Below are 24,727 nucleotides of genomic sequence, written 5' to 3'. Positions count from 1 at the left end.
CTTCAAGAACATCCCCACTGCTTACACAACAGGTATAACTTACATAATCTGCTCTACCCAGCTGTTACTTATTTGTGACAGCTCCCTCCTGGCTTCTGCTCCCCGTTGAGCTGCAGGATTACTGCATCTTCCAGTATGATTTCCTAATTTATTCTTTGCCCCAAATCATAACAGAATTATTAATTTTCTTTTTTGATAACAGATTAAAAAAAAAGATTGAAACTAAGAATAACCAGAGATACCACTGAGGTTTTCCATGATCACAGAACTCAAAAATCCTGAAGTAAAGTACTACTTATAAACATTTCCATAAAATTCATTCATTAGCCCAAGAATTTAGACTTCCTTTTGGCAGTCTTTCCTATATAATTATCCTTGACCAAATACTCTTCACTATGCCTGCTCTTTGGACCTGTGTTACCCAAAAGGATTTTTAAAATTGGCTGCTTATAAGCTAACAGCTAAGCATCACAGAATGGGATGAAGTAATGATGCTAATGAGTGTTGGCTGGGACTATGGGTAAATGGATGGAACATGGAGAAGTTGGGGCAGTGACAAAAGTCAGAAAAACTGAAAATCCACGAATTCAGTGATGCTCCAGAGAGGAAACCAGCAAGTGTTGACGCTAAACTGGCAGAAACATCAATACTTCCTGGCTCCCCCACTGGGTGCATCAATTTATCACCGGCAGGCTGCTCTTCTGCTACAAGCGACAGTGAATACATTCAACGATCTTCAAAGCAATGACCTATCATCCAGAAGCACGATGTGTACAGCAATGAGAACAAGGTGATGATTGCTGGGAGTTTCAGACAGACTCAGTTCTGCTGCTTGATTAGCTTAATGACCAAGGGTCAGTCATTTCCCTTCTCTGAAAAATACCAGTATTTCCTAACAGTGAAAAAGTTAACCGAGCAGGTCTGACTGCTATTCTTAAAAGTGTCTGCTTACAAGGTTGGTATAGACACAGCTGATGTCTGGGGAATTGGACGTGGGGAAGGTTCCCACCATCCTAAGTGGTAAGAATAGCTCGCTGTGCCTCAACTGTTGGCACAACGTTATGGTTTATGCTAAATACCTGTTTTCCTTCTGGGAGTCTGAAATTCTGCATGTACCAGGCAGAGGAGGTGTGTCTATGTGACCAGCTCCCAATAAACACCCTGGGCACTGAGTCTCTGAGAAGCTCCCTTTGGAGACAACACATTGCTGGGAGGAATTAAGCACAACCTGTGTGACTCCACTGGGAGAGGACTGTTGGGAGCTGTGCCTGGGTTCCTGCAGACATGGCCTCTTGAGCCTTTTCCCTTTGCTGACTTTGCTTTGGAGCCTTTCTCTATAATAAATCAGAGCTGTGAGGACAACTATATGCTGAGTCTTCTGAGTTCGGCCAGTAAGCCATCGAACCTGGGCGTGGTTCTGGGGACCTCTGGCACAATTGGTATGTGCTGAATAGCCTACCAAACTTCAACAATCATGCCAAGTAGGTGTGATGTTCATTCTATAGGTGAAGAAAGGAGACTTCAGAAACAGGAACAGAGTGTACACAGAAAATAAACACTTCAGTGTTTATCGAATATGTGTGTGAAAGTCACTCAGTCGTGTCTGACTCTTTGCAACCCCATGGACCATACAGTCCATGGAATTCTCCAGGCCAGAATACTGGAGTGGGTAGCCGTTCCCTTCTCCAGGTTATTGAATATGGATGTTCTCCAATTTTTTGTGAACTGAGGAACTACCTGGAGTGCCTGCTAAAAATGCAGTTTCCTGGCACCTATCACCTGAGACTTGGATTCAGTAGGTTTGAGGCTCAAGAATGTCTATTTCTAATAAGCTTCCCAGATGATTCTTCTGCAGGTAGTCTAAGGACCACACTTTGGGGAACAGTTTGATGTACAGGAACTACAGTGCCCAATTCCCAAGCTAGGATGTAAATGGCAAAACCAGGACTTGCACTAACCCTTTTAAACAAGGTTAAGGCTCTTTTCTCAACAAAACTGCTTCCCTCAAACTCCACAATTCCTCTGGTTGCTCTGCCTTCTCACTGCAGGTATCCACCCAGCACCAAATACCAAGTGGAATCCGGAATCCAAATAACGCTCTTGGGAGAGTGAATTCTGCAGCTTTGGTTTTCAAAAAGATTTGATGTGCTGGTGGCAACAGAAAATATAAGCTTATGCATGGGATTTAACAAAAAGAATATGAATTTGTTTATAATTTTAGAAGTTGAGAACAGGATATGGGTTATAGTTTTCTGTGACTGGCCAACAAAGGGGAAGGCACTAAACATAATCTTTTTTGCTGGTCGAGAAACTAGCGTCAAGTAAATGCTAAAGCTTTTCCTTTTTAAATGGGTAGGAAAGTATAATTTTTTTTCTCATTTAGAATAAATATAGTGTAGTATTTTGTAACTGAAAGGATGTTATTTTTAGTGCCATGCACTCATTGGTAGCCCAGTCTGAAACACATAAGCTTCTCAGTAGCTGGTCATTTTTCAACTTCTATTACTGACTCAGACTATGCTATCAATTCAGAAAGTATTTATTGAGCATCTACTGTTTACTTGATGCTGTGCTAAAGGCATAATCATTATCAAGAAAACTGCTGATTTTTTCAATATCTACATGAAAAAGAGACTAGAAAAATATAGCCACACTACTTTATGACAACATATACACGGTATCTGCTTGAACAATCTTCACCAATCCTCCCATATTTCATTAAATAAATATAGGGCAAAAAATGGATGACAATCTGTATTTCACAAATACATATTAACCTCCCAAATCTGGATATCCACAGTCCAATATTATCTATAAACCTCAAACAATCAGTAAGTCAGCCAAACCAGCAATCCCTCCACACACTGCAGTAAGTGTGGGGCTGCCTGCCAATGTACTGGCACAGGGCACCCCACGCCCATATCTGCAGTGCTGAGTACTCATTCATCACTAAACTGCAGTAGTGTTAACATATGCTGCAGTCGTGCTAATGTTTGTTTTACAGTCACCACTGACCTACCCTTATCCCAGGCCAGGAAGGTTACTGTTGCTGCTGCTGCTGCTGCTAAGTCACGTCAGTCGTGTCCAACTCTGTGCGACCCCATAGACGGCAGCCCACCAGGCTCCCCTATCCCTGGGATTCTCCAGGCAAGAACACTGGAGTGGGTTGCCATTTCCTTCTCCAATGCATGAAAGTGAAAAGTGAAAGTGAAGTCACTCAGTCGTGTCCGACTCTTAGCAACCCCATGAACTGTGGCCTACCGGGCTCCTCCGTCCATGGAATTTTCCAGGCGAGAGTACTGGAGTGGGTTGCCATTGCCTTCTCCGAGGTTAGTGTTAAGTGAATGTAAACAAACTTGAAAATAGCACCTACTTCACTTATGGAAGCCTAGAACCTCACTCTGCCCAACCAGAAAATTCCCTCCAATCTGAAGAATTCCAGATGCAAAAGATTATTCCATATAAAGCACTACAAATGTACAGGGAACTCCACCACCTTGAGGGGGAAAAAAAGTGTTTTTCATTTGTGTCCCATGCTTCCACCTCTTTGGGAGAATTTATACCAAGTTAAACAAGCAGTCAACCTTAATGATTTTTTCCCATCACTCAACAAACCAGTATTTGAATTCACTCATGAGCTAGTTCTCTGCACATCATCCAGAGGCAGGGATGTTACTTATGGTTCTCTAGGGGCCACTAGTAGCTCAGATGGTAAAGAATCCGCCTGCAATGCAGGAGACCCTGGCTGGATTCCTGGGTTGGGACGATCCACTGGAGGAGGGCATGGCAACCCACTCCAGTATTCTTGCCTGGAGAATCCCCATGGAAAGAAGAGCCTGGGCTACAGTCTATGGGGTCACAAAGAGTCGGACATGACTGAGTGACTAAGCACAGCACAGGGGCCACTGGCTATACTTTACCTTTCAGAACCCACTGCACACTGGTCAACCGGCAGCCTACATGAGGAAACAAGCTCACCTGGATAGTTGTATCAATATGAAATTGGCCAGCTTTACCTGCTCAAATCTCACTTCTGCTAAAAGCTCGTTAAGAGCACTGGAAACTACCTGATTTATAGGCACTCAGTATCACCCACTAAAGGGTTGAATTATGCACAATAATCATAAACAGAAGGAGCAAACAGTAAACCCTTATAGGTGTTCAGAAGACATTCCGAGTTTTATGTTGCTGAATCAGCAAAACCCAGATCAGGATTTTAAAAAAAAGACAAAACTTGTTTTCAGGTTATCTAATATTTACTTCAAGTAGTAGTGATTCATTCCTAAATAGGTGTCCCACTTTACAGAGAATCAGACTAACATCTATTTGCAAAAGAGCCCTTTGTGATGTCCAGGTCATATTGAAGGTGTCAAATGCAACAAATTCCTTTTTATCTGAAATCCAAACAACCAGAAAATAATCAAAATTGTTCACTCTATTTCTAGTAGAAAGACAAACAAGTAAGCATATAATAGTAACTTATTCACAAAAAAGCAAGTTGCATGGTTTGTCACAAATGTGTTACAGAGCAGTCACCACGTCCTCTAAATCCACAGCCGTGTACGTAATGACCATCAACACTCATGAAGACAGGGAGTTTGTCTTGCTCACCAATGTGTCCCAGGGCCTACTATAGTGCCCAGTATATAACAGATGTTCAGTGAATATTTGTTGAATGAAATAACGCTCTGCAAGATCATAAAATGGTGTAATCATCTAAGAGATTATACTATGGTCAGTATAGATATATTTATTCTAATAGTTTAAAAATTGGTAATCAGTACACACCAATGTTTAGGTTCTGATCATAGTTCCAATATGGAGGGGTGTCCCCACACCAACAAGCAATTCTCAGACATCACCTGAGTGTCCCATAATTCAACTTATAGGCAACAGTACTGAAGTGGGTTGCCATTGCCTTCTCCAATTTCTGACGAGAGGTAGCATCAGATACCCCAGGTTAGGCACTCAGTCCCACAGGACTCTCCCAGCCAGCCACTTCATACACCAGCAGCAGGTCCAGGTTATCAGCTGTGTTTCTGACCAACTGACTACAAACTGGGCTTCCCAACAACCTCCACCTTGGGTTTCAGACACCAGCCTCAATCCAGGTTGTTAGCAGTACTTTTGACTGACTGACTATAAATCAGAAGTTCCACTAGAGTGGCTTACAGAACTCAGAGAATCACTTTACTTCCTAGATCACTGGTTTATTATACAAGGATCAGCCAAATGGAGGAGATGTATAGGGCAAGGAATGGGGAAAGGGCATGGAGCTTCTGTGCTCTCTCTAAGGAGCACAGCCTGCTCTTCGCAAATCTCCAACCTGGAAGCTCTCCAAACCCTGTTTTTTTGGGGGGTTTATACAGGCTTCATTAATAGGCATGATTGACTAACCCATTGGTCACTGGTGACTCAATCACCAGGCCCTCTCCAATCCCCAGAAATCAGGGGAGTGGAACTGAAAGTTCCAACCCTCTAATCAAAGGGTTGGTTTCCCTGGTGACCAGCCGCCAACCAGAGATGCTTTCCCAATTCACCTCATTAACATTATAAAACACACCTTTATTGCTCTCAAAGTCAGAAATGCCAAGGGTTTTAGGAGCTCTGGGCCAGAAACAGGCAAAGACCAAATACACATATATATTTGTTATTATAAATCACAGTATCACACCCAATTAACTGGAACTCCTCATTTTTAACCATTTTTCATAAGAATTTCATAAATATCACTATGAGCAGAAGCTATTATTTATGTGAAACATAAAAATTTTTCATTCAAATATTTATCAAACACCTACTATGCACCAGGCACTGTGCCAACTGTCCCTGCCCCCAGCAGCTTTCAACGTCTAGGGCAGCCTTTTTCAACTGGAATTCCTCATCTACAGATGCATGCACAGGAGATAAGTATAACAAAACGGATTCTCTAGGACATTAGGAATGGATTCTCTCCCAGTGGAGAAAGACTAATGTAAAGTGCCACAGAAATTAAAAGGAAATGACAGGGGCTTACCTGGTGTCCAGTGGTTAAGACTGCGGTTCTACCGTAGGAGGTGCGGATTTGATCCCTGGTGGGGGAAGTTCTTTATGCCGGGAAAAGGGACCCCCGCCCTCAAAGAAATTAAAATACGATAATAAAAGTTTGCTTTTAAAAGGGGCAAATTCACCTGTTAAACACAGCCATGGGGACTTCCTGGGTAGTCCTCTGGCTGGGACTTTAAGCTCCCAAAGCAGGGAGCCCGGGTTTGATCCCTAGTCTGGGAACTGGATCCCAGGTGCCACAACTGATGCCCAGTGCAGCCAAAATAAATCATTAATTTTTAAAAAAATCCAGCCATGTATGAACTACCTGGTAGGGGCAAAGATGAACAGGCCATTTGTAATGCTGGAGTAAATGCAAAAATACTGCACTACATACATTCAGATAACTTGCTAAACATAATAAAACTCATCAATATTTTCCATGCACAGCAATGTGAGGCTGAGGATTTTAGTAAAGTGAAACAAGAAAAAAAAGTATAATTACTCTGATAATATTAATTCAAAGAGAAAACAAAAAACCTTGCTCCAAAAAGACCCCCAAATTACCTGAATTTTATTCACTGTCTCCATATATTGCTTCACTAAATTGGTCTTGCCTTGGACTTGAGGCAGCAGACAGATGGGCCCCAAGCTGAGCAGCTGGAGTTTGTCCCCTGTGGACAGATACTCCAAGACAAAGATAACAGCCAGAGGAGAGGAGCTGCCCAGATAAGAGATAGACCACACATTCCTCATTCTCGAGGTCAAGGAGGCCTTCCCGACTACACAGGCGCAGAAAGCCTCCTCGAATGTCAAAAGGGAGGGGATGCACCCCACAGTAGGCAATGTCAACCTACCCAGAGGCCTCTTCACTAGACTCCATCTTAGCCAAGAGAAGTGGGTGCACACATGGGAAGATTCTGAGATAAACTAAACTGCAGACTCAGAGCCAGGCAGAGCAAGATTATGAGGCAAAGGAAACCCGGAAGAAATACCCCATGTAAGTGATTCAAACTAACACAAGGGCACAGCTCTCTCTCTGAGCCCACCTATGTATGTCTATCCACACGTACACTTTTTCCTCCTAATAAACACTTTACTTATTTCACTACTTTCCATCTCTTTGTGGCAATTCATTTCTACAAAGCCAAAGGGCCAGGGTCTTGTCACAGGCCACTGGCCCTGGTGGTCTAGTGGCCAGGATTCAGTGCTCTCATTGCTGCCACCTGCCTTCAATCTCTGGCCCAAAACGGAAATCCTTCTTCAAGCCACTGCAGGCAAAGGCCACCAGAGATCAGACTCAAAGAAATACATTAGCTACCTATTTCATTATTTTGAATATTTTTTTATCTTATTTTGAATTTTCCTTAAAATACCTTATGCAGTCAACTTCTTTTCAGTCCTGGGTGTCTTCGACAGATACAACATTTTCTATGTGATGATATTACTATATGCTGCATGCTTTATGGAGCCAAAACAGTTTGAGAGCTACTAGAATCAGAGAGATAAGTTTTTTCCCAGTATTTCAACTCGAAACTTAAGCTTTTATATGTCAATGATCTAGAAATTCACACCTATTTAACATCATTCTCTGACAGGTTAGTTAAATAGCATCCACCTGGCCAAGTCCCCTGAACTACTTTATCAAGTAATGTCTTGTTTGTTAGCATGAAATAAGTGAATAAGCCAAATGGGGGGAATTCTTGTTGTTTAGATTCTCATTAAACCTTTCAACTCATGTGAAAATGCTAGTGTAATCACTATGAAACTCACGAAGAGTAAAAGATAGAATAAAAGTCCCTGACGCTTAAGTCTCAATTAGTCCAGACTTCCAATTAAACATTCTTTTACAGGAAAGTAAATTGTACAGAAAAAACTACCATTGTTTATTTTATTTATGGAGACTGGAGATGTTGACTGAGAATAGGCTATATAGTTTTTATTATACTCTCAGACATCCCAACTCTTAAATCTTTTAAGACATCCCCTACATACCTAAATCCAAAAATCCTATACCAAATCCACCAATTTATTTCTACCATAAAATTGTCAGAAGTGAAGTCATAATTCATCAAAAAGGAAATACAATTTTTTAATGGCAAAGACATCAAGGCCGTGTCTTTAGAAAATGCAATGAATCACTATTTCTTTTAGCTCAAGCTAAAGAACTTTACCTTATGGCAGAAAGTGAAGAGGAACTAAAAAGCCTCTTGATGAAAGTGGAAGAGCAGAGTGAAAAAGTTGGCTTAAAGCTCAACATTCAGAAAACTAAGATCATGGCATCTGGTCCCATCACTTCATGGGAAATAGATGGGGAAACAGTGGAAACAGTGTCAGACTTTATTTTGGGGGGCTCCAAAATCACTGCAGATGGTGACTGCACCCATGAAATTAAAAGACGCTTACTCCTTGGAAGGAAAGTTATGACCAACCTAGATAGCATATTAAAAAGCAGAGACATTACTTTGTCAACAAAGGTCCATCTAGTCAAGTGGTCATGTATGGATGTGAGAGTTGGACTGTGAAGAAAGCTGAGCGCCGGAGAATTGATGCTTTTGAATTGTGGTGTTGGAGAAGACTCTTGAGAGTCCCATGGGCTGCAAGGAGATCCAACCAGTCCATTCTAAAGGAGATCAGTCCTGGTATTCTTTGGAAGGAATGATGCTAAAGCTGAAACTCCAGTACTTTGGCCACCTCATGTGAAGAGTTGACTAATTGGAAAAGACTCTGATGCTGGGAGGGATTGGAGGCAGGAGGAAAAGGAGACGACAGAAGATGAGATGGCTGGATGGCATCATGGACTCGATGGACGTGAGTCTGAGTTGGTGATGAACAGGGAGGCCTGGCGTGCTGAAATTCATAGGGTCACAAAGAGTCAGACACGACTGAGTGACTGAACTGAACTGAAAGAACTTTCTCTTTCAAAACTGGAGAACCTGGGCCTGGAGAAATAAATGGCGTTTTTAAAATGATTCGGCAAATACTGCTGCTGCTGCTGCTAAGTCGCTTCAGTCCTGTCCGACTCTGTGCAACCCCATAGACGGCAGCCCACCAGGCTCCCCTGTCCCTGGGATTCTCCAGGCAAGAATACTGGAGTGGGTTGCCATTTCCTTCTCCAATGCATGAAAGTGAAAAGTGAAAGTGAAGTTGCTCAGTCGTGTCAGACTCTTAGCGACCCCATGGACTGCAGCCTACCAGGCTCCTTCGTCCATGGGATTTTCCAGGCAAGAGTACTGGAGTGGGTTGCCATTGCCTTCTCTACTGAGCTGTAAAAGATGATAGTACTTCCCATGTTAGGTTTAAAATCTAAGTGAAAGTCGCTCAGTCGTGTCTGACTCTTTACAACCCCACGGACTATACAGTCCATGGAATTCTCCAGGCCAGAATACTGGGTAGCCTTTCCCTTCTCCAGGGAATACTTCCCAACCCAGGGATAGAACCCAGGTCTCCTGCACTGCAGGCCAATTCTTTACCAGCTGACCCACAAGGGAAGCCCTTCAAATGTAAAGCCCTGTCCTAACATGTAGTATCTAGTTTTCAGTGACCAAGAACTACAATCAACACCACTGGAATTTATATCACATTCAAAGTCAATTTCAGATGTACACAGGTACACAAGAAAAACACTTAATTTTGAAAGGAATTCATAGCCCCATCTCCAAAATATAAAAGCACACAACTTAGACTACATCTATATTGCTGTGCAAGGCAAAGACGAACCTAAATCTTTAGTTGTATCCTTCTAGTGATGTAAATGGGAGTGCCACTCAGTCTCTACCAAGGAAAAGATGAGGACAGCATTTTGCTTACTGACTAGGGGAGCTAAAAACCGCCCCCCACCAATTATTTCTGAAGTCATTCTTTAGCAGTAAGTATTTGATAGTATATTTCACATTCCATCCAAGGGTTTGCAGATTAATTCTTTGCCCTAGGCCTAGGGCTCAGATACAACTCCTGAGAAGCTTTCAGTTCACGGCACTGGTAGAAATTCTGGAGACTTAACCAGAGTCATGGTTGCTCAGGAAAATGTGAGCAGTCGAGTATTCCAGCCGAAACAATGAGGTCAAAGCTCCTTTCAGTGTAAGCATATTCTCCGCAGAGATCTTGGACGGGGATGCAAAGTACTAGCCTCAAAACCTGCAGGCTGGCACCTCAACAACTGCTGCAAATTCTACTGCATGCCCTGCCTTCCCTGGCCAGCACTGCTTCCTTACTAGACTCAAACAATGCAGACCACTCTGAGCAAAAGAAAGATGAAGGGGGGCTTTTAGACTGATACTTTTAGACAGGTTGTTTGGTTTCAAATGTTCAAATCCTTAAAAAGGGTGGGGGGGGATGTCATCATCTCAATGTTGAGCTACCGAATATATTACAAACCACAGTCCAGTTGTTTTCCAGTATAAGAATGCCATGTGAAAAGATTATCCTCTTCCCAAATATTACAATTAGTCTTCTTTGTCACCTTTCCTTTTCTTACACCCCCAAATAACACTCAGGATCACAAGAATCTACATGAAATAGGACTATGAAGCACAATGTTTTTACCTTCTCAGGCTAAATGTGAGAAACCAATTTTAGTCACTTGCTTTAGCAAAGCATACAGTACAAGCCAATTCCTACGGATTTCAAAATCCTGATAGGCACAACCTCTATTGCTGTGCCACAGGTAAACCTGCTCCAATTTCATAAGACATGCTTCTGGTGAGGTAAACCTTTAGAAAAACATTAACAGCACTCTTGTGATAATAATAGCCTAGAAGGGGACATACAATTACTTCGTTTAGCCAGGATACATTTGTGAAAGTTTCAAATGCAGAAAAAATAACGAGAGCAAATTCATCCGATGCGTGAAAAATGCTAGCAATGCTTCGATTACGAATAATCGCAGGAAAACAGCCAAACCGACAAGTTCTTTAACAGACCTTGTAAGGGGGGTTGGTAGGCGCGCACAGCACTCAACCATTTCTCCTAAGGCCAGGAAAAACATTTATTGACGAATCCTTCCTTTCACATTACTGGCAGAAATAAAATCCTATTCCCGCCACCTCATCTTGCAATTAAGGAAGTTGCTACTAATAGCAGCATAGAAGTAGATGGTCCCGGTTTCACTCCATTCTTCACGTACCCTCTAGGAGTGAACAGGTTACTCAAGGAAGTCAGTAATCGGTTTTCCGGGTGCCAAACTTCCTCGGCAATAAAATTCCCTTTTCTGGGGATCGGGGAGGCGGGGGTCGACGTGGACTGAGGAGTCCAGCCGCAGCTCGCCTCCTCCCCCGGGTCAGGGTCTGGGGCGTTCGGGGCTTGGCGAGGCTTCAGCCCCGGCGCTCGCCTGGCAGCGGCGGTGCAGCCTCCTCGCGTCTCCACCTCGACTCAGCCCACCCCGACGATCGCCCTCGCTTTTATTAAACCCTCAAGGTGAGAGGCTCAGGCTGGGTCTCCAAAGTTTGCCCGGCCTCGGGTGAGCAGCCGGCCGAGGCCCGGGCCAGGCTGAGCCCGGCCCCAGCCGCCCACCCCTCAGCCCCCAGGGCTTTTTTGGACCACGGTGACAGGTCTAGGTTTACCTCCATGTGCTCGTGGCAGAGGACACAAAAGAAAGCAACCTCCCTGATAATAAAACGCCATCTTCGAGTAACTGGCACACCGAGGGACCCCTGGGTCGGAAACCCCCGGGGGTCCCCCACCATCCAGCTCGGAGGGCGCCCCCCCTCCCCGTCCGAGGCAGTTTGTAAGGAACAGCCCAGGGAAGCTCCGGATAAATGGGTCGGGGTCGGGTGGCGGGGTGCTCCGAGAGCCCTATCTGACTCCCCACCCCGACCGCCCCGGGCAGCGTCATTTCAGTGAAAATGTAAGAGCGGGCGCCGCTGGTGTCTCCCAGAGACGCACTCTTCCCCTCAGGAAACTGTTCTGAGGGACCGGGCGAAGGGGCTGGCGAGCAAGCGAACCGACACGCGGGGAGCCGCAGCGAGTGTACTTACAAAACGATTAAAGCTCCGGCGGAACATCGCGTCGAAGGCTGCCGGGCGCCGTGCTGGACTCTACTGGGCTGTCTGAGAAGGCGCCGTCCACACACGACACTGCGGCGTGGGCCGGCGGCGCGAAACGGTCGGCGAGGCTCGCGGCCCCGCCAACCGCCGGCCCTCCGAACTCCCCCCGCCCCCCTCGGCCCCCGCCCCACCTCACTCACCCCCCCCCCCGCCCCGCCCCGCCCCGCCCCGCGCCGGGGGCGGTGGCCCCGCCTCTCCCGCAGCAGCCCGTGGAGATAGCGAGCCGAACGCGCGGGGGAGGGATGGCGGAGGAGCGCTAGGCTCCTCTCGCGGGAGGGGGACGCCCAGAGCTCTCCACCAGCGCCGGGCTCGGAACCCCGCCGCCTGCACTCTTCCCTGCCACGGAGCCACCGCCCGCTTTTCCGCGGTCAGCCCGCGTGCGCCCGCCCCGCTCGCGGCCACGGGGGACCCTCCCGAGGCGCCCCGCACCTCACCTCGCCTAAGCCCGACACTACTCCCCTGGCTCGTGCGGGAGCCGCAGCCTACCCTGCCCCGGCCCTAATTCGTCCGCCGCTCCGCTTCGCTCACAGCCCCTCCTCGGTCCGCGGCAGCCGCGCCGGCCGTCCCGCACTCGGGCCGGGGAGCCACGGTGCAGCCTGCCGGCCCGCCCCGAACCCGCCAGGCAACCGGGCTCCCCGCTCCCGGCGGGGCGGAGCCGGGTTTTGCGTGAGGAGCCGGGACCGGCGGGGCGCTGTGGAGACCCCAGCGCGGGCGGGGCGCGGGCTGGGGGACTAATTATAAGAGCCCCCCTCCTCGTGTGCCGAGGCGCGGATCTCCCCACTACCCTCGCTTCGCTCAGCTACCTACGCGCCTTTCCCTCCTCAGGTTTTTTCTCGTCCTGTCTCCTCACCTAAACCATCTCACTTCCACTTTCTCTCTGAGGTTGTAAAGTCAGGCTTTGTGTCGCCGCTGCTGCGCAGCGGGGCGGGATTTCCCTGCCACCCCCAAACCCCCCCCTCTTCCCGCCTATACCCCAAGCCCCTCCCTCTAGCCCCGCCCCTTCGCTTCTCGCAAAGCATCCTGGGAGTTGTAGTCCCGCCATGCCCCCGATTCCGCCTAGTACCGCGGGCTGGGAGCTCCCCCATTCGCCCGCTCTGGGTTTGCCCAGAGGGTTGAAGGAGGAAGTGGCTGAGACCTGAGGGCTGAACCGCGGTTCTCGGCTCGGGCTGGAAGTGGAGGCCACTAGCGCTCTTTAGATTCCCCGCGGTGGGAAATGTGAAAAGGATCTGTGAGGCAAAGCCACGAACGCCCGGAACCTTCCCTGGGACGCGAAAAATTGTGCACCAGGAAACGCTCTACCCTCTCGGCTCCTAGTTTAGAATTGGAGTTTGGGAAACTTTACACATTACATAGGAAAGCCGAAGCTAAAATTGCCTTGAGACTGGCCATCCCAACGCCCACGTCGCTCGGTTTGCACCGCCCTTTACGGCGTGCCCCGAGGCTGCTGGAGCAGAATGTAGATTCCTCTGCAAAAGTAAAGAAGAAATTAGTCAAAGGAGATGAGAGGCATTAATAGGAGCCTCTGCCGCGGCACCGTCTCCTGCCAGTGAAGCGCTGGGGACAGGGCCAGCTGCACCGCGGGCCTCCCCTGGGGGTCGTGAAGGGCCTTTAATGCTGGGCACGGACACGTCTCCTTTCCCCTCTGGGGTTTAGATCCATTTCAACAGATCTTTTCTGGGCATTTTCTTTGTACTCGGCTGTGTTAGGGGCTGGATACAGCGAATTCTGAAAAGACCTCGCCAGCGTGGGGCGGGGGAGGGGTGCCCCACTGTGGTAAGGGGCTACTCACCTGCAAAAACATTAGGTTAGAAAGTCCTGACTGCTAGATGAGAGGCTTCAAGTGCTGAGAGCACCGGTGCACCTCAAAAGGAGGTCTGGGAAGCTTTCTCGAAAGCACTGGAGGTTAAACTGGACCTTGCTATGTGAGAAAGCTTTAGAAGGAGCCCCTTGGGCAAAGTCCAGGGTGGAGGGAGGGGTCAGCGAGGACGTGCCAGATGATCTAAGAAAAAGAACACACACTCTGGGCAGACGCCCAGGATGTGTGCGCAGGCATGGCCCCGAGAGAACTCGAAAACTCATTCAGTTCAGTTCAGTTCAGTCACTCAGTCGTGTCTGACTCTTTGGGACCCCATGAATCACAGCTCGCCAGGCCTCCCTGTCCATCACCAACTCCCGGAGTTCACTCAAACTCACGTCCATCGAGTCGGTGATGCCATCCAGCCATCTCATCCTCTGTTGTCCCCTTCTCCTCCTGCCCCAATCCCTCCCAGCATCAGGGTCTTTTCCAATGAATCAACTCTTCACATGAGGTGGCCAAAGTATCGGAGTTTCAGCTTTAGCATCAGTCCTTCCAATGAACACCCAGGACTGATCTCCTTGAGAATGGACTGGTTGGATCTCCTTGCAGTCCAAGGGACTGTCAAGAGTCTTCTCCAGCACCACAGTTCAAAAGAATGAATTCTCCGGCGCTCAGCTTTCTTCACAGTCCAACTTTCACAATCCATACATGACCACTGGAAAAACCATAGCCTTGACTAGACGGACCTTTCTTGGCAAAGCAATGTCTCTGCTTTTTAATATGCTATCTAGGTTGGTCATAACCTTCCTTCCAAGGAGTAACCCTCTTTTAATTTCATGGCTGCAGTCACCATCTGCAGTGATTTTGGAGCCCAGAAACATAAAGTCTGACACTGTTTCCACTGTTTCCCCATCTATTTCCCATGAAGTGATGGGACCGGATGCCATGATCTTCGTTTTCTGAATGTTGAGCTTTAAGGCAACTTTTTCACCCTCCTCTTTCACTTTCATCAAGAGGCTTTTTAGTTCCTCTTCACTTTCTGCCATAAGGGTGGTGTCATCTGCATGTCTGAGGTTATTGATATTTCTCCCGGCAATCTTGATTCCAGCTTGTGTTCTTCCAGCCCAGCGTTTCTCATGATGTACTCTGCATATAAGTTAAATAAGCAGGGTGACAATATACAGCCTTGACGTACTCCTTTTCCTATTTGGAACCAGTCTGTTGTTCCATGTCCAGTTCTAACTGTTGCTTCCTGACCTGCATACAGGTTTCTCAAGAGGCAGGTCAGGTGGTCTGGTATTCCCATCTCTTTCAGAATCTTCCACAGTTTATTGTGATCCACACAGTCAATAAAGCAGAAATAAATGTTTTTCTGGAACTCTCTTGCTTTTTCCATGATCCAGCGGATGTTGGCAATTTGATCTCTGGTTCCTCTGCCTTTTCTAAAACCAGCTTGAACATCAGGAAGTTCATGGTTCACATATTGCTGAAGGCTGGCTAGGAGAATTTTGAGCATTACTTTACTAGCGTGTGAGATGAGTGCAATTGTGCAGTAGTTTGGGCATTCTTTGGCATTGCCTTTCTTTGGGATTGGAATGAAAACTGACTTTTTCCAGTCCTGTGGCCACTGCTGAGTTTTCCAAATTTGCTGGCATACTGAGTGCAGCACTTTCACAGCATCATCTTTCAGGATTTGAAATAGCTCAACTGGAATTCCATCACCTCCACTAGCTTTGTTCGTAGTGATGCTTTCTAAGGCCCACTTGACTTTACATTCCAGGATGTCTGGCTGTAGGTCAGTGATCACACCATCATGATTATCTGGGTCATGAAGATCTTTTTTGTACAGTTCTTCTGTGTATTCTTGGCACCTCTTCTTAATATCTTCTGCTTCTGTTTGGTCCATACCATTTCTGTCCTTTATTGAGCCCATCTTTGCATGAAATGTTCCCTTGGTATCTCTAATTTTCTTGAAGAGATCTCTAGTCTTTCCCATTCTGATGTTTCCCTCTATTTCTTTGCATTGATCGCTAAGGAAGGCTTTCTTATCTCTCCTTTCTATTCTTTGGAACTCTGCACTCAGATGCTTATATCTTTCCTTTTCTCCTTTGCTTTTTGCTTCTCTTCTTTTCACAGCTATTTGTAAGGCCTCCTCAGAGAGCCATTTTGCTTTTTGCATTTCTTTTCCATGGGGCTGGTCTTGATCCCTGTCTCCTGTACAATGTCATCAAGCTCTATACATAGTTCATCAGGCACTCTATCAGATCTAGTCCCTTAAATCTATTTCTCACTTCCACTGTATAATCATAGGGGATTTGGTTTAGGTCATACCTGAATGGTCTAGTGGTTTTCCCTACTTTCTTCAATTTAAGTCTGAATTTGGCACTCAGGAGTTCATGATCTGAGCCACAGTCAGCTCCTGGTCTTGTTTTTGTTTACTGTATAGAGCTTCTCTATCTTTGGCTGCAAAGAATATAAGCAATCTGATTTTGGTGTTGACCATCTGGTGATGTCCATGTGTAGAGTCTTCTCTTGTGTGGTTGGAAGAGAGTGTTTGGTATGACCAGTGCATTCTCTTGGTAAAACTCTATTAGCTTTTATCCTGCTTCATCCCGTACTCCAAGGCCAAATTTGCCTGTTACTCCAGGTGTTTCTTGACTTCCTACTTTTGCGTTCCCCATTAGGATCTTCAGAAACGCCTGGGAAGTCTGCACTTGATAGTGTGAGCCACTAGTAGCCTGTCCTCATTGCCTTAAGTGCAGGGCACATAAGGTAGGTTCCCAAACTGTCCTGGTTGCCTAGAAGTAAAACCGTCCATTTCCACTTCTTTCTCTATTGTGGTTCCTTGCATTTACTCACCCTTGAGGCCATGTCTAATGATTTTTAAGATTTATGTTAGATGTCTATTAATCTGCTGTTGTTTAGTCCCTCAGTCCCCGCCAGGCTCCTCTGTCCACGGGATTTCCTGGACAAGAATACTGGAGTAGGTTGCCATTTCCTTGTCCAGGAGATCTTCCCGACCCAGGGATCTAACCTGTGTCTCCTGCATTGGCAGGGTTATTCTTTAACACTAAACCACCTGGGAAGCCCAATCAGATATTAGGATATTTTGTTATATTGGCAAAATGGATCTTAGATTTTGCTCTCTAATATTTCAAAGATGTATTTTCAAATAGAAAAAGTTTTGCTGACTACTTTTGTTGAGGAGAACGACTAATGTAATTTAATTCACTTATTGTTTGTTGAATACCTACTATGTGGCAGGCACTGTTCTAGATATTGACTGGAATTTGTGGGTTGAAGAGGTTGTTATCAATTGTTCTAGGCAAAGCTAGAATCCTTATCAATAAGAGACATCGTTATCAGTGAAATAGGTAATAGAAAATGAATTTAGACATTTGGATATGCAAATGCTTACTAGTAAATAATAAGTAATATCTTTCCATATGCAATTTGTGAAATAAATTTTAAAAATGTACTTAGCTTATAGATTCAAACAGACCAAATTAAAAAACTTTAGAGAACTGGATATTGGTTTTCGGTGTTCTCTCAAACATCGTTTTGTGAGTATTTTCTCATATACCATTGCCATTTTGTCCAGCTTAAAAGCAAACCTTTTAGGATCTCCCAAGATATAGAAATATTGTTGGTCAAATTTTCATTTGTTACTGTAATTCCACCGTCTCTCCCTCATCTTCCTAGTTTGTTGCATCACAACACCTATATTCATGGGTCCAGACTAATTTGCTTGACTATAAAAATGCAATCCCACAAAAATCAAATATGCTCAGCAAAACCTGCAATTTATGCAAGGTAGTTTCTTTCCATATCCAAGTGCAACCTGAATTAGAGTTACTCTCACACACATTCAGATTACTTTGTGAGTTTTTGTGGGTTTTTTTTAGACAAGAAGAAATTATTTTTGTTCTTTTCAGTGCCTCTTCACAGCTTCCAAAGAAAACCCAGGTGTTGTAGGAAGCTGTTGTCAATGGCTATGAAAAGCAGACCATCAGCCAGCATTTTCATTCGGCCAGTTCCATAAACAGAACTGCAAAAACTAACTTCCGGTTGTCTGAACTGTCAGACCCCATGGTATATAACACCAACTCTCATGGTGCCTCAGCTGACTGCAGCTGAAGCCCCAGGCTCCTTGTAGGCAGGAGTTCAGAGGAAGCAGTCTCCTGTCCTTTTTACCATCTCAACTCGACTAGAGCTAATGCATACTGTCCCAGAAATGGAAGGGAAACTGTTCTTCCTTGACCGTTTCAACTCTGCTGCCCTATTTCTGTGCAAGCCCCTCGGTCACCTCAACCCCTCAGAAATCTCACCATGGCATGTGGGTAGACCATCCAGTGGGGACCGGAGGCTGTCCAGGCTTGGAAAGGAGGGAGGCAAACTGCTTCTGGGGTCAATTGGTTGGTCAGCAATTCGGGGATTCAGCAGGAGGGTGAGGAGAAGCGGGAGGAGTCCCCTCCTCCATCTAATACTAAAAAAAAAGGAAAAAAAATTGAAGCTGTTATATGAGCATGTCTATCACTGCCATCAGCAAGTTAAAGAAATTCCAAGGTCTCTGCTGAGCTTTTGAAAGTACCTCATAAGACTACCTTTTGCCCATTTGAAATTTTGCTCTCCCTTACAAAGCTGCCCTTAACGTTTCCTTGAAACCAGTTTTACCCGTATCTTTCTAACTCTTGGCCTTCCCCAGTTCATTCCCCACCCTGCAACCATAGAAATCTTTAGAAGGCAAATCAGATCAAATCACTCCCCTGCTTATGACTTTTCAGTAGCTTCTCATTGGTTTCAGGATAAGGCTCAGATCTTGCCTGGACCTCAGCTTCAAGGCTCTGAATTCTCTAACCCCTGTTTTCCTTTCTAGCTCCTGGTGAGCCTTCTCTCCCCCTGATGCACCAAGCTCCATCCTCTCCACTGGCCACCTTTTATTCCTTGAGTTCCCAAAGTTCCTTTTCCCCTGAGAGCCTTTGCACTTGCAACCATCTCCGCAGGAATGCTTTCATAGCCTTTGCAATTTGTCTTTCAGATTTCAGCTTAAATGTCACTTTGTCAGATGAGATCAGGGTTCCCTGTTATAGTGCTCCAAGTAGCCCATATTAATTACATTGAGGATACTGTACTGACAAATGAGGTTAGTAATCATGGAGAACAGAAGTCCAAGGGGATTGTGGATGATCTAATATTGTGTTGCTTTTAAGAAAGGGGAAGTAGATGTATTCTAGTAATCATGATATCAAAGGCACACACAGTTCTAGAACCGACTGATAAAAGGATAGGATATTTTATTTTAGTGGAGGGGAAAAGGCAATCACAAGTAGCTACAGTGAATTCACTGGGATATAGTTTGGCCTTCAAGATTCTGATAAAATTCTTTTGTAGGATGAAGGGAAAGTAAATTGGAAAGGATGGTGTTGTAAGAGGTCTAAATATTTATCTTCCATAATAAGAAGGCAATAAGTATTTATCTAAAAATGGAAAGATCGAGAACCATCAGTATAAGGACATTATTTAGCAATATGAAAGTAAATGTTAGAGAAAACAGTTAAGATTATTGAAAGTGGTTGCTTTCCTAGTACAGATCAGAAGTTAGGCAAGATAGAGTAGGGGTCTGCTCTTTTGCTTAAGAAGTCTTATTAATCTATTCAAGTTTTTAACTATGAATATGTATTACTTTAAAAAATAAAATTAACAAGAAGAGTAAATAGCATTTTGAATGGGCAGAAAGAAAGGAGAGCATTCAAGCCAAGAGAAACAGCAAAAATATGAGGCAGTAAGTAAACCTCTCTAGGGGAGCAGTGAAAGATAATTCAATAACTATCATTTATTGAACCCTTGCTGTGTGCCAGGCACTGTGTGAAGCACTTTGTACACATTACCTCATTTATTCTCATTAACCCCATAATGTACCCTTACTATCCTCATTTTATAGATAAAAAAATTGAGAGGTTAGGGAACATGCCCAAGTCAGAGCTTGACAATTGCAGAGCAAAGAGTCAAACAGGTCCATGTGACTCCTCATCCATACCCTTAATCACGACATTTTGAAAGCATAATTGACAAGGTTTCATCACTGATGTAATTTATGGAACAAAGGAGGGAGGTGAATCCAAAATGACTCTAAAGAATTCAGGCTCAGTGAGTGGAAGAATGATGTTTATTCATTTGTTCATTTCAACAAATATTTACTGACTGTTGATTACATCCAAGCAGTGTGAAGGACCTATAGTAATGTACCTGAAAAGTGTGATCCCTGCTCTTACAGGGCTCATCATCAGGCTCATCATCAGTCACACATTGGAAAATCATTCAGAGGGAATATCAGTAGAGAAAATTATGAGTCGTTTTAACTGTGTTGAAGTAACAATAGAATGCTCTAATACAAATGTCTAGTATGCATTGAAAATGTGGTTTTAGAGGTTGGTATAAAATGCTTTAAATCTCAGAAGTTTTCCCCTGGTCAAGGGAAATCAGAACTGAGGAGAGCTATTTCATTTAATGCTTCAGAAATTCTGCATGAGCTTTAAGAATGCAGTTTCAGTGGTGGTTGGGCTGGAAGCCAGATGGCAGGAGTTTATAGATGTAACCCATTCATTTGCAAAGCTCAATGGTAGAAGAAGGAAAAAAATATTATATTGAATACAATTGTTAGGAGGACCATCAGGATTAAGCACTACCCCCGCCCCAAACTAAAGGAGACATAAACATGTTTAAAAACAGAGAGGAGAACAGACTTTGTGGACACAGGGTGGAAAGGAGAGGGTGGGATGAATTAAGAGAGTATCATTGAAACATATGCATTACTATATTTAAAATTAGATAGCTGTATGATGCAAAGAGCTCAAATCTGGTGCTCTGTGACAACCTAGAGAGGTAGGATGGGGTGGGTGGTGGGAGGGAGGCTCCAGAGAAAGGAGGCTACGTACACCTATGGCTGATTCATGTTGATGTATGGCAGAAACCAAAACAATATTGTAAAGCAATTTAGTTCAGTTGCTCAGTTGTGTTGGACTCTTTGTGACCGCATGGACTACAGCATGCCAGGCATCCCTGTCCATCACCAACTCCTGGAGTTTGCTCAAACTCATGTCCATTGAGTCAGTGATGCCATCCAACCATCTCATCCTTTGTTGTTCCCTTCTCTTCCCACCTTCAATCTTTCCCAGCATCAGGGTCTTTTCCAGTGAGTCAGCTCTTCACATCAGGTGGCCAAAGTATTGGAGTTTCAGCTTAAGCATCAGTCCTTCCAATGAATATTCAGGACTGATTTCCTTTAGGATGGACTGGTTGGATCTCCTTGCACTCCAAGGGACTCTCAAGAGTCTTCTCCAACACCACAATTCAAAAGCATCAATTCTTTGGCGCTCAGCTTTCTTCACAGTCCAACTCTCACATCCATACATGACTGGAAAAACCATAGCTTTGACTAAATGGACCTTTGCTGGCAAAGTAATGTCTCTGCTTTTGAATATGCTGTCTAGGTTGGTCATAACTTTTCTTCCAAGGAGCAAGTGTCTTTTAATTTCATGGCTGCACTCACCATCTGCAGTGCTTTTGGAGCCACCCAAAATAAAGTCTGTCAATGTTTCCATTTCTTCCCCATCTATTTGCCAGGAAGTGATGGGACCAGATGCCATGATTTTAGTTTTCTGAATGTTGAGTTTTAAGTCAACTTTTTCACCCTCTTCTTTCACTTTTATCAAGAGGCTCTTTAGTTCTTGTTTGCTCTCTGCCATAGGGGTGGTATCATCTGCATATCTGAGGTTATTGATATTTCTCACAGCAATCTTGATTCCAGCTTGTGCTTCATCCAGCCCAGGGTTTGTCATGATGTACTCTTCATATAAGTTAAATAAGCAGGGTGACAATATACAGCCTTGACGTACTCCTTTCCCAATTTGGAACCAGTCTGTTATTCTATGTCCAGTTCTAACTGTTACTTCTTGACCTGCATACAGATTTCTCAGGAGGCAGTCAGGTGGTCTGGTAGTCCCATCTCTTTGAGAATTTTCCAGTTTGTTGTGATCCACACAGTCAAAGGCTTTGGCATAGTCAATAAAACAGAAATAGATTTTTTTTCTGGAACTCTCTAGCTTTTTCAATGATCCAAAGGATGTTGGCAATTTCATCTCTGCTTCTTCTGCCTTTCCTAAATCCAGCTTGAACATCTGGAAGTTCTTAGTTGAAACCTCACTTGGAGAATTTTGATCATTACTTTGCTAGCTTGTGAGATGAGTGCAATTGTGCGGTAGTTTGAACATTCTTTGGCATTGCCTTTCTTTGGGATTGCAATGAAAACTGACCTTTTCCAGTCCTGTGGCCACTGCTGAGGGTCAGGAGCCATATTAGGCATTACTGACAAAATGGAGGCACGGCCCCAACCCCCTCTCCTCATCTCACAGGCACGGCCCCAGGATGAAGTAGTTAGGCCTTGTGATTCTGACTTGTTCTTTCCTTTCTTAGGTTGAGTTGACTGGAAAGAATGTTAAGGTGCTTATTCTTCTTGAGAGAAACATGAGAAAGCACAAAACCTTTTGCAGTTGTGCCCAGAAAATAATTTGTTCAAGAATCTTTACAAAGAATGTTCCAGGATGAGCAGCTTGAGGCCATAGGAAGGATTATTATCTGAGACCTGTTTGTGAGGGGAATGTTTATGGCAGAAGAAGTTTGCTGAGTTTAGGGTTTAGGATTAATTAAGAATAGCTAGAAGCCATTTTGAACTTAAGAACCTGAGCCTTGAGAACCCAATGAACAGTATGAAAAGGCAAAATGATAGGATACTGAAAGAGGAACTCCCCGGGTCAGTAGGTGCCCAATTCTCCACTGGAGATCAGTGGAGAAATAACTCCAGAAAGAATGAAGGGATGGAGCCAAAGCAAAAACAATACCCGGTTGTGGATGTGACTGGTGATAGAAGCAAGGTCCGATGCTGTAAAGAGCAATATTGCATAGGAACCTGGAATGTCAGGTCCATGAATCAAGGCAAACTGGAAGTGGTCAAACAGGAAATGGCAAGAGTGAACGTCAACATTCTAGGAATCAGCGAACTAAAATGGACTGGAATGGGTGAATTTAACTCAGATGCAGGAAATTACAGCTTCTAGGCCTTTGAAAGATCTTTTAATTCAAGGAAATAGAATGTCAGGGCTGTTGGATACTGGAGCAGATGTCTCTTGCATTGCTGGAGAAGATTGGCCCTCGTCCTGCCCGATGCGTCTGACCAATGCCGGCTTGGTAGGAATGGGGTCAGTGCCCTCGGTTGCTAACAGCTCATAAATTTTGACATGGTCAGATGAGAAGGGGGCACAAGGCACCTTTTGTCCATATGTGATTCCTTCACTACCTTTTTCTCTAAGGGGGAGAGATATATTATCTCAGATGGGAATGCTTTTATATAGCCCAGATGAAAAGGTTACTAACCAAATACTGCAAATGAGGTATAATCCTGATAAGGGGCTTGGTAAAGATCAGCAGGGAATTGCTCCTCCATTAGAGGAGGTTCCTAACACGAATAGAGAAGGTCTGGGATATTTAAATTTATCCTAGAGGCTGTTGTTCTTGCTGCTGACCCTATTACCTGGAAATCTGATGATCAGGTATGGGTGGAGCAATGGCCCTTAACAGCTGAATAGCTGCAGGCAGCTGAGGATTTAGTTATGGAACAACTGACAGCCAGCCATATAGAACCTTCTAATAGCCCCTGGAATACTTCTGTTTTTGTTATTAAGAAAAAATCAGGAAAATGGAGATTGTTACAAGATTTGAGAGCTATAAACGCAACTATGGAAGACATGGGGGCCCTTCAGCCAGGTATCTCTTCCCCAGTAGCTGTGCCCTTTCAATATAATGTGATAGTTATAGATCTACAGGATTGTTTCTTTACCATCCCCCTAGCTGTTCAGGATTGTAAAAGGTTTGCTTTCAGTCTCCCTTCAGCTAATTTTAAACAGCCCTATAAAAGGTTTCAATGGAAGGTTTTGCTTCAGGGAATGAAAAATAGCCCCATCTTGTGTCAGAAATTGGTAGACCAAGCTGTGCAAAATGTTAGAGGAAATTATAAAGATTTATATTTGATACATTATATGGATGATATTTTGGCAGCTCATAAGGACAGAGCCTTGTTGCAATAAATTTTATCTGAATTGATTGAGGCCTTGGAAAGCTGGGGTTTAAAGATAGCTCCAGATAAGATACAAGTAAATCCTTTTTCTTATTTAGGGAGGGTATTAAACACCCATACTGTGAGTAATGCCCCTTTGCAGCTTCAGAGAGATCATTTACTAACTTTAAATGATTTCCAGAAATTATTAGGGGATATTAATTGGATATGTCCACATTTAAAACTGACTACTGCAGATTTAAAGCCTTTGTTCGATTGCTTAAAAGGCGATCCTAATCCCAGTTCTAAGAGGGAATTGACTAGTGAGGCTCTTGTTAAAGTGTATGAGGCTTTAAATGATCAGTTAATTAAGATTAATATTACCAGAGGATGGGATTTAATTATTCTCGCCACAGAGCATACACCTACAGGATGCTTGAGGCAAGAAGGCCCATTGGAATGGCTGCATCTACCAGTGACCCCAAGAAAAATAGTTTTGTCTTATCCAAGCTTGGTGGCACAATTAATTATAAAAGGTAGAAAAAGAAGTGTGGAACTTTTTGGAAAAGAAGTAGCAAATATAGTGATCCCATTCAATAAGGATCAACTGCAATTTCTTTTACAGCATAGTGATGAGTGGTAAGTTGCCCTGATAGATTTCAGGGGGCAAATTTTGTTTCATTTGCCCTCAAGCAAGAGTTTTTGAAGGAGAAACTGTTTGTAATGTCAAATATGTGAATTGTTTTATATCAA

General features: G+C 44.4%; 1 protein-coding gene across 11 annotated transcripts in view; it reads right to left on the bottom strand.

The window, feature by feature from the left end:
• The window catches only part of ATP11C (ATPase phospholipid transporting 11C), a 175,116-nt gene extending 156,886 nt beyond the window's left edge, over positions 1-18,230 (bottom strand). For 2 of the 11 annotated variants that reach the window (XM_044937338.1, XM_044937336.1), the window contains exon 1: positions 6,592-6,889. In XM_044937338.1, the coding sequence (XP_044793273.1) occupies positions 6,592-6,780 (189 nt within the window). In that variant the 5' untranslated portion in view covers positions 6,781-6,889. Of the gene's footprint in view, positions 1-6,591; positions 6,923-11,999; positions 12,183-12,502; positions 12,897-12,918; positions 12,990-18,194 lie in introns of those variants that run through there. The other 9 variants (XM_044937339.1, XM_044937334.1, XM_006058634.3 and 6 more) reach the window with 8 other exon arrangements.
• Positions 18,231-24,727: the final 6,497 nt, after the last annotated feature.

Source organism: Bubalus bubalis, chromosome X (genome assembly GCF_019923935.1).
Source record: "Bubalus bubalis isolate 160015118507 breed Murrah chromosome X, NDDB_SH_1, whole genome shotgun sequence".
In the NCBI taxonomy this organism is placed as follows: domain Eukaryota; kingdom Metazoa; phylum Chordata; class Mammalia; order Artiodactyla; family Bovidae; genus Bubalus; species Bubalus bubalis.
This window is presented reverse-complemented; position numbering and strand designations above follow the sequence as displayed.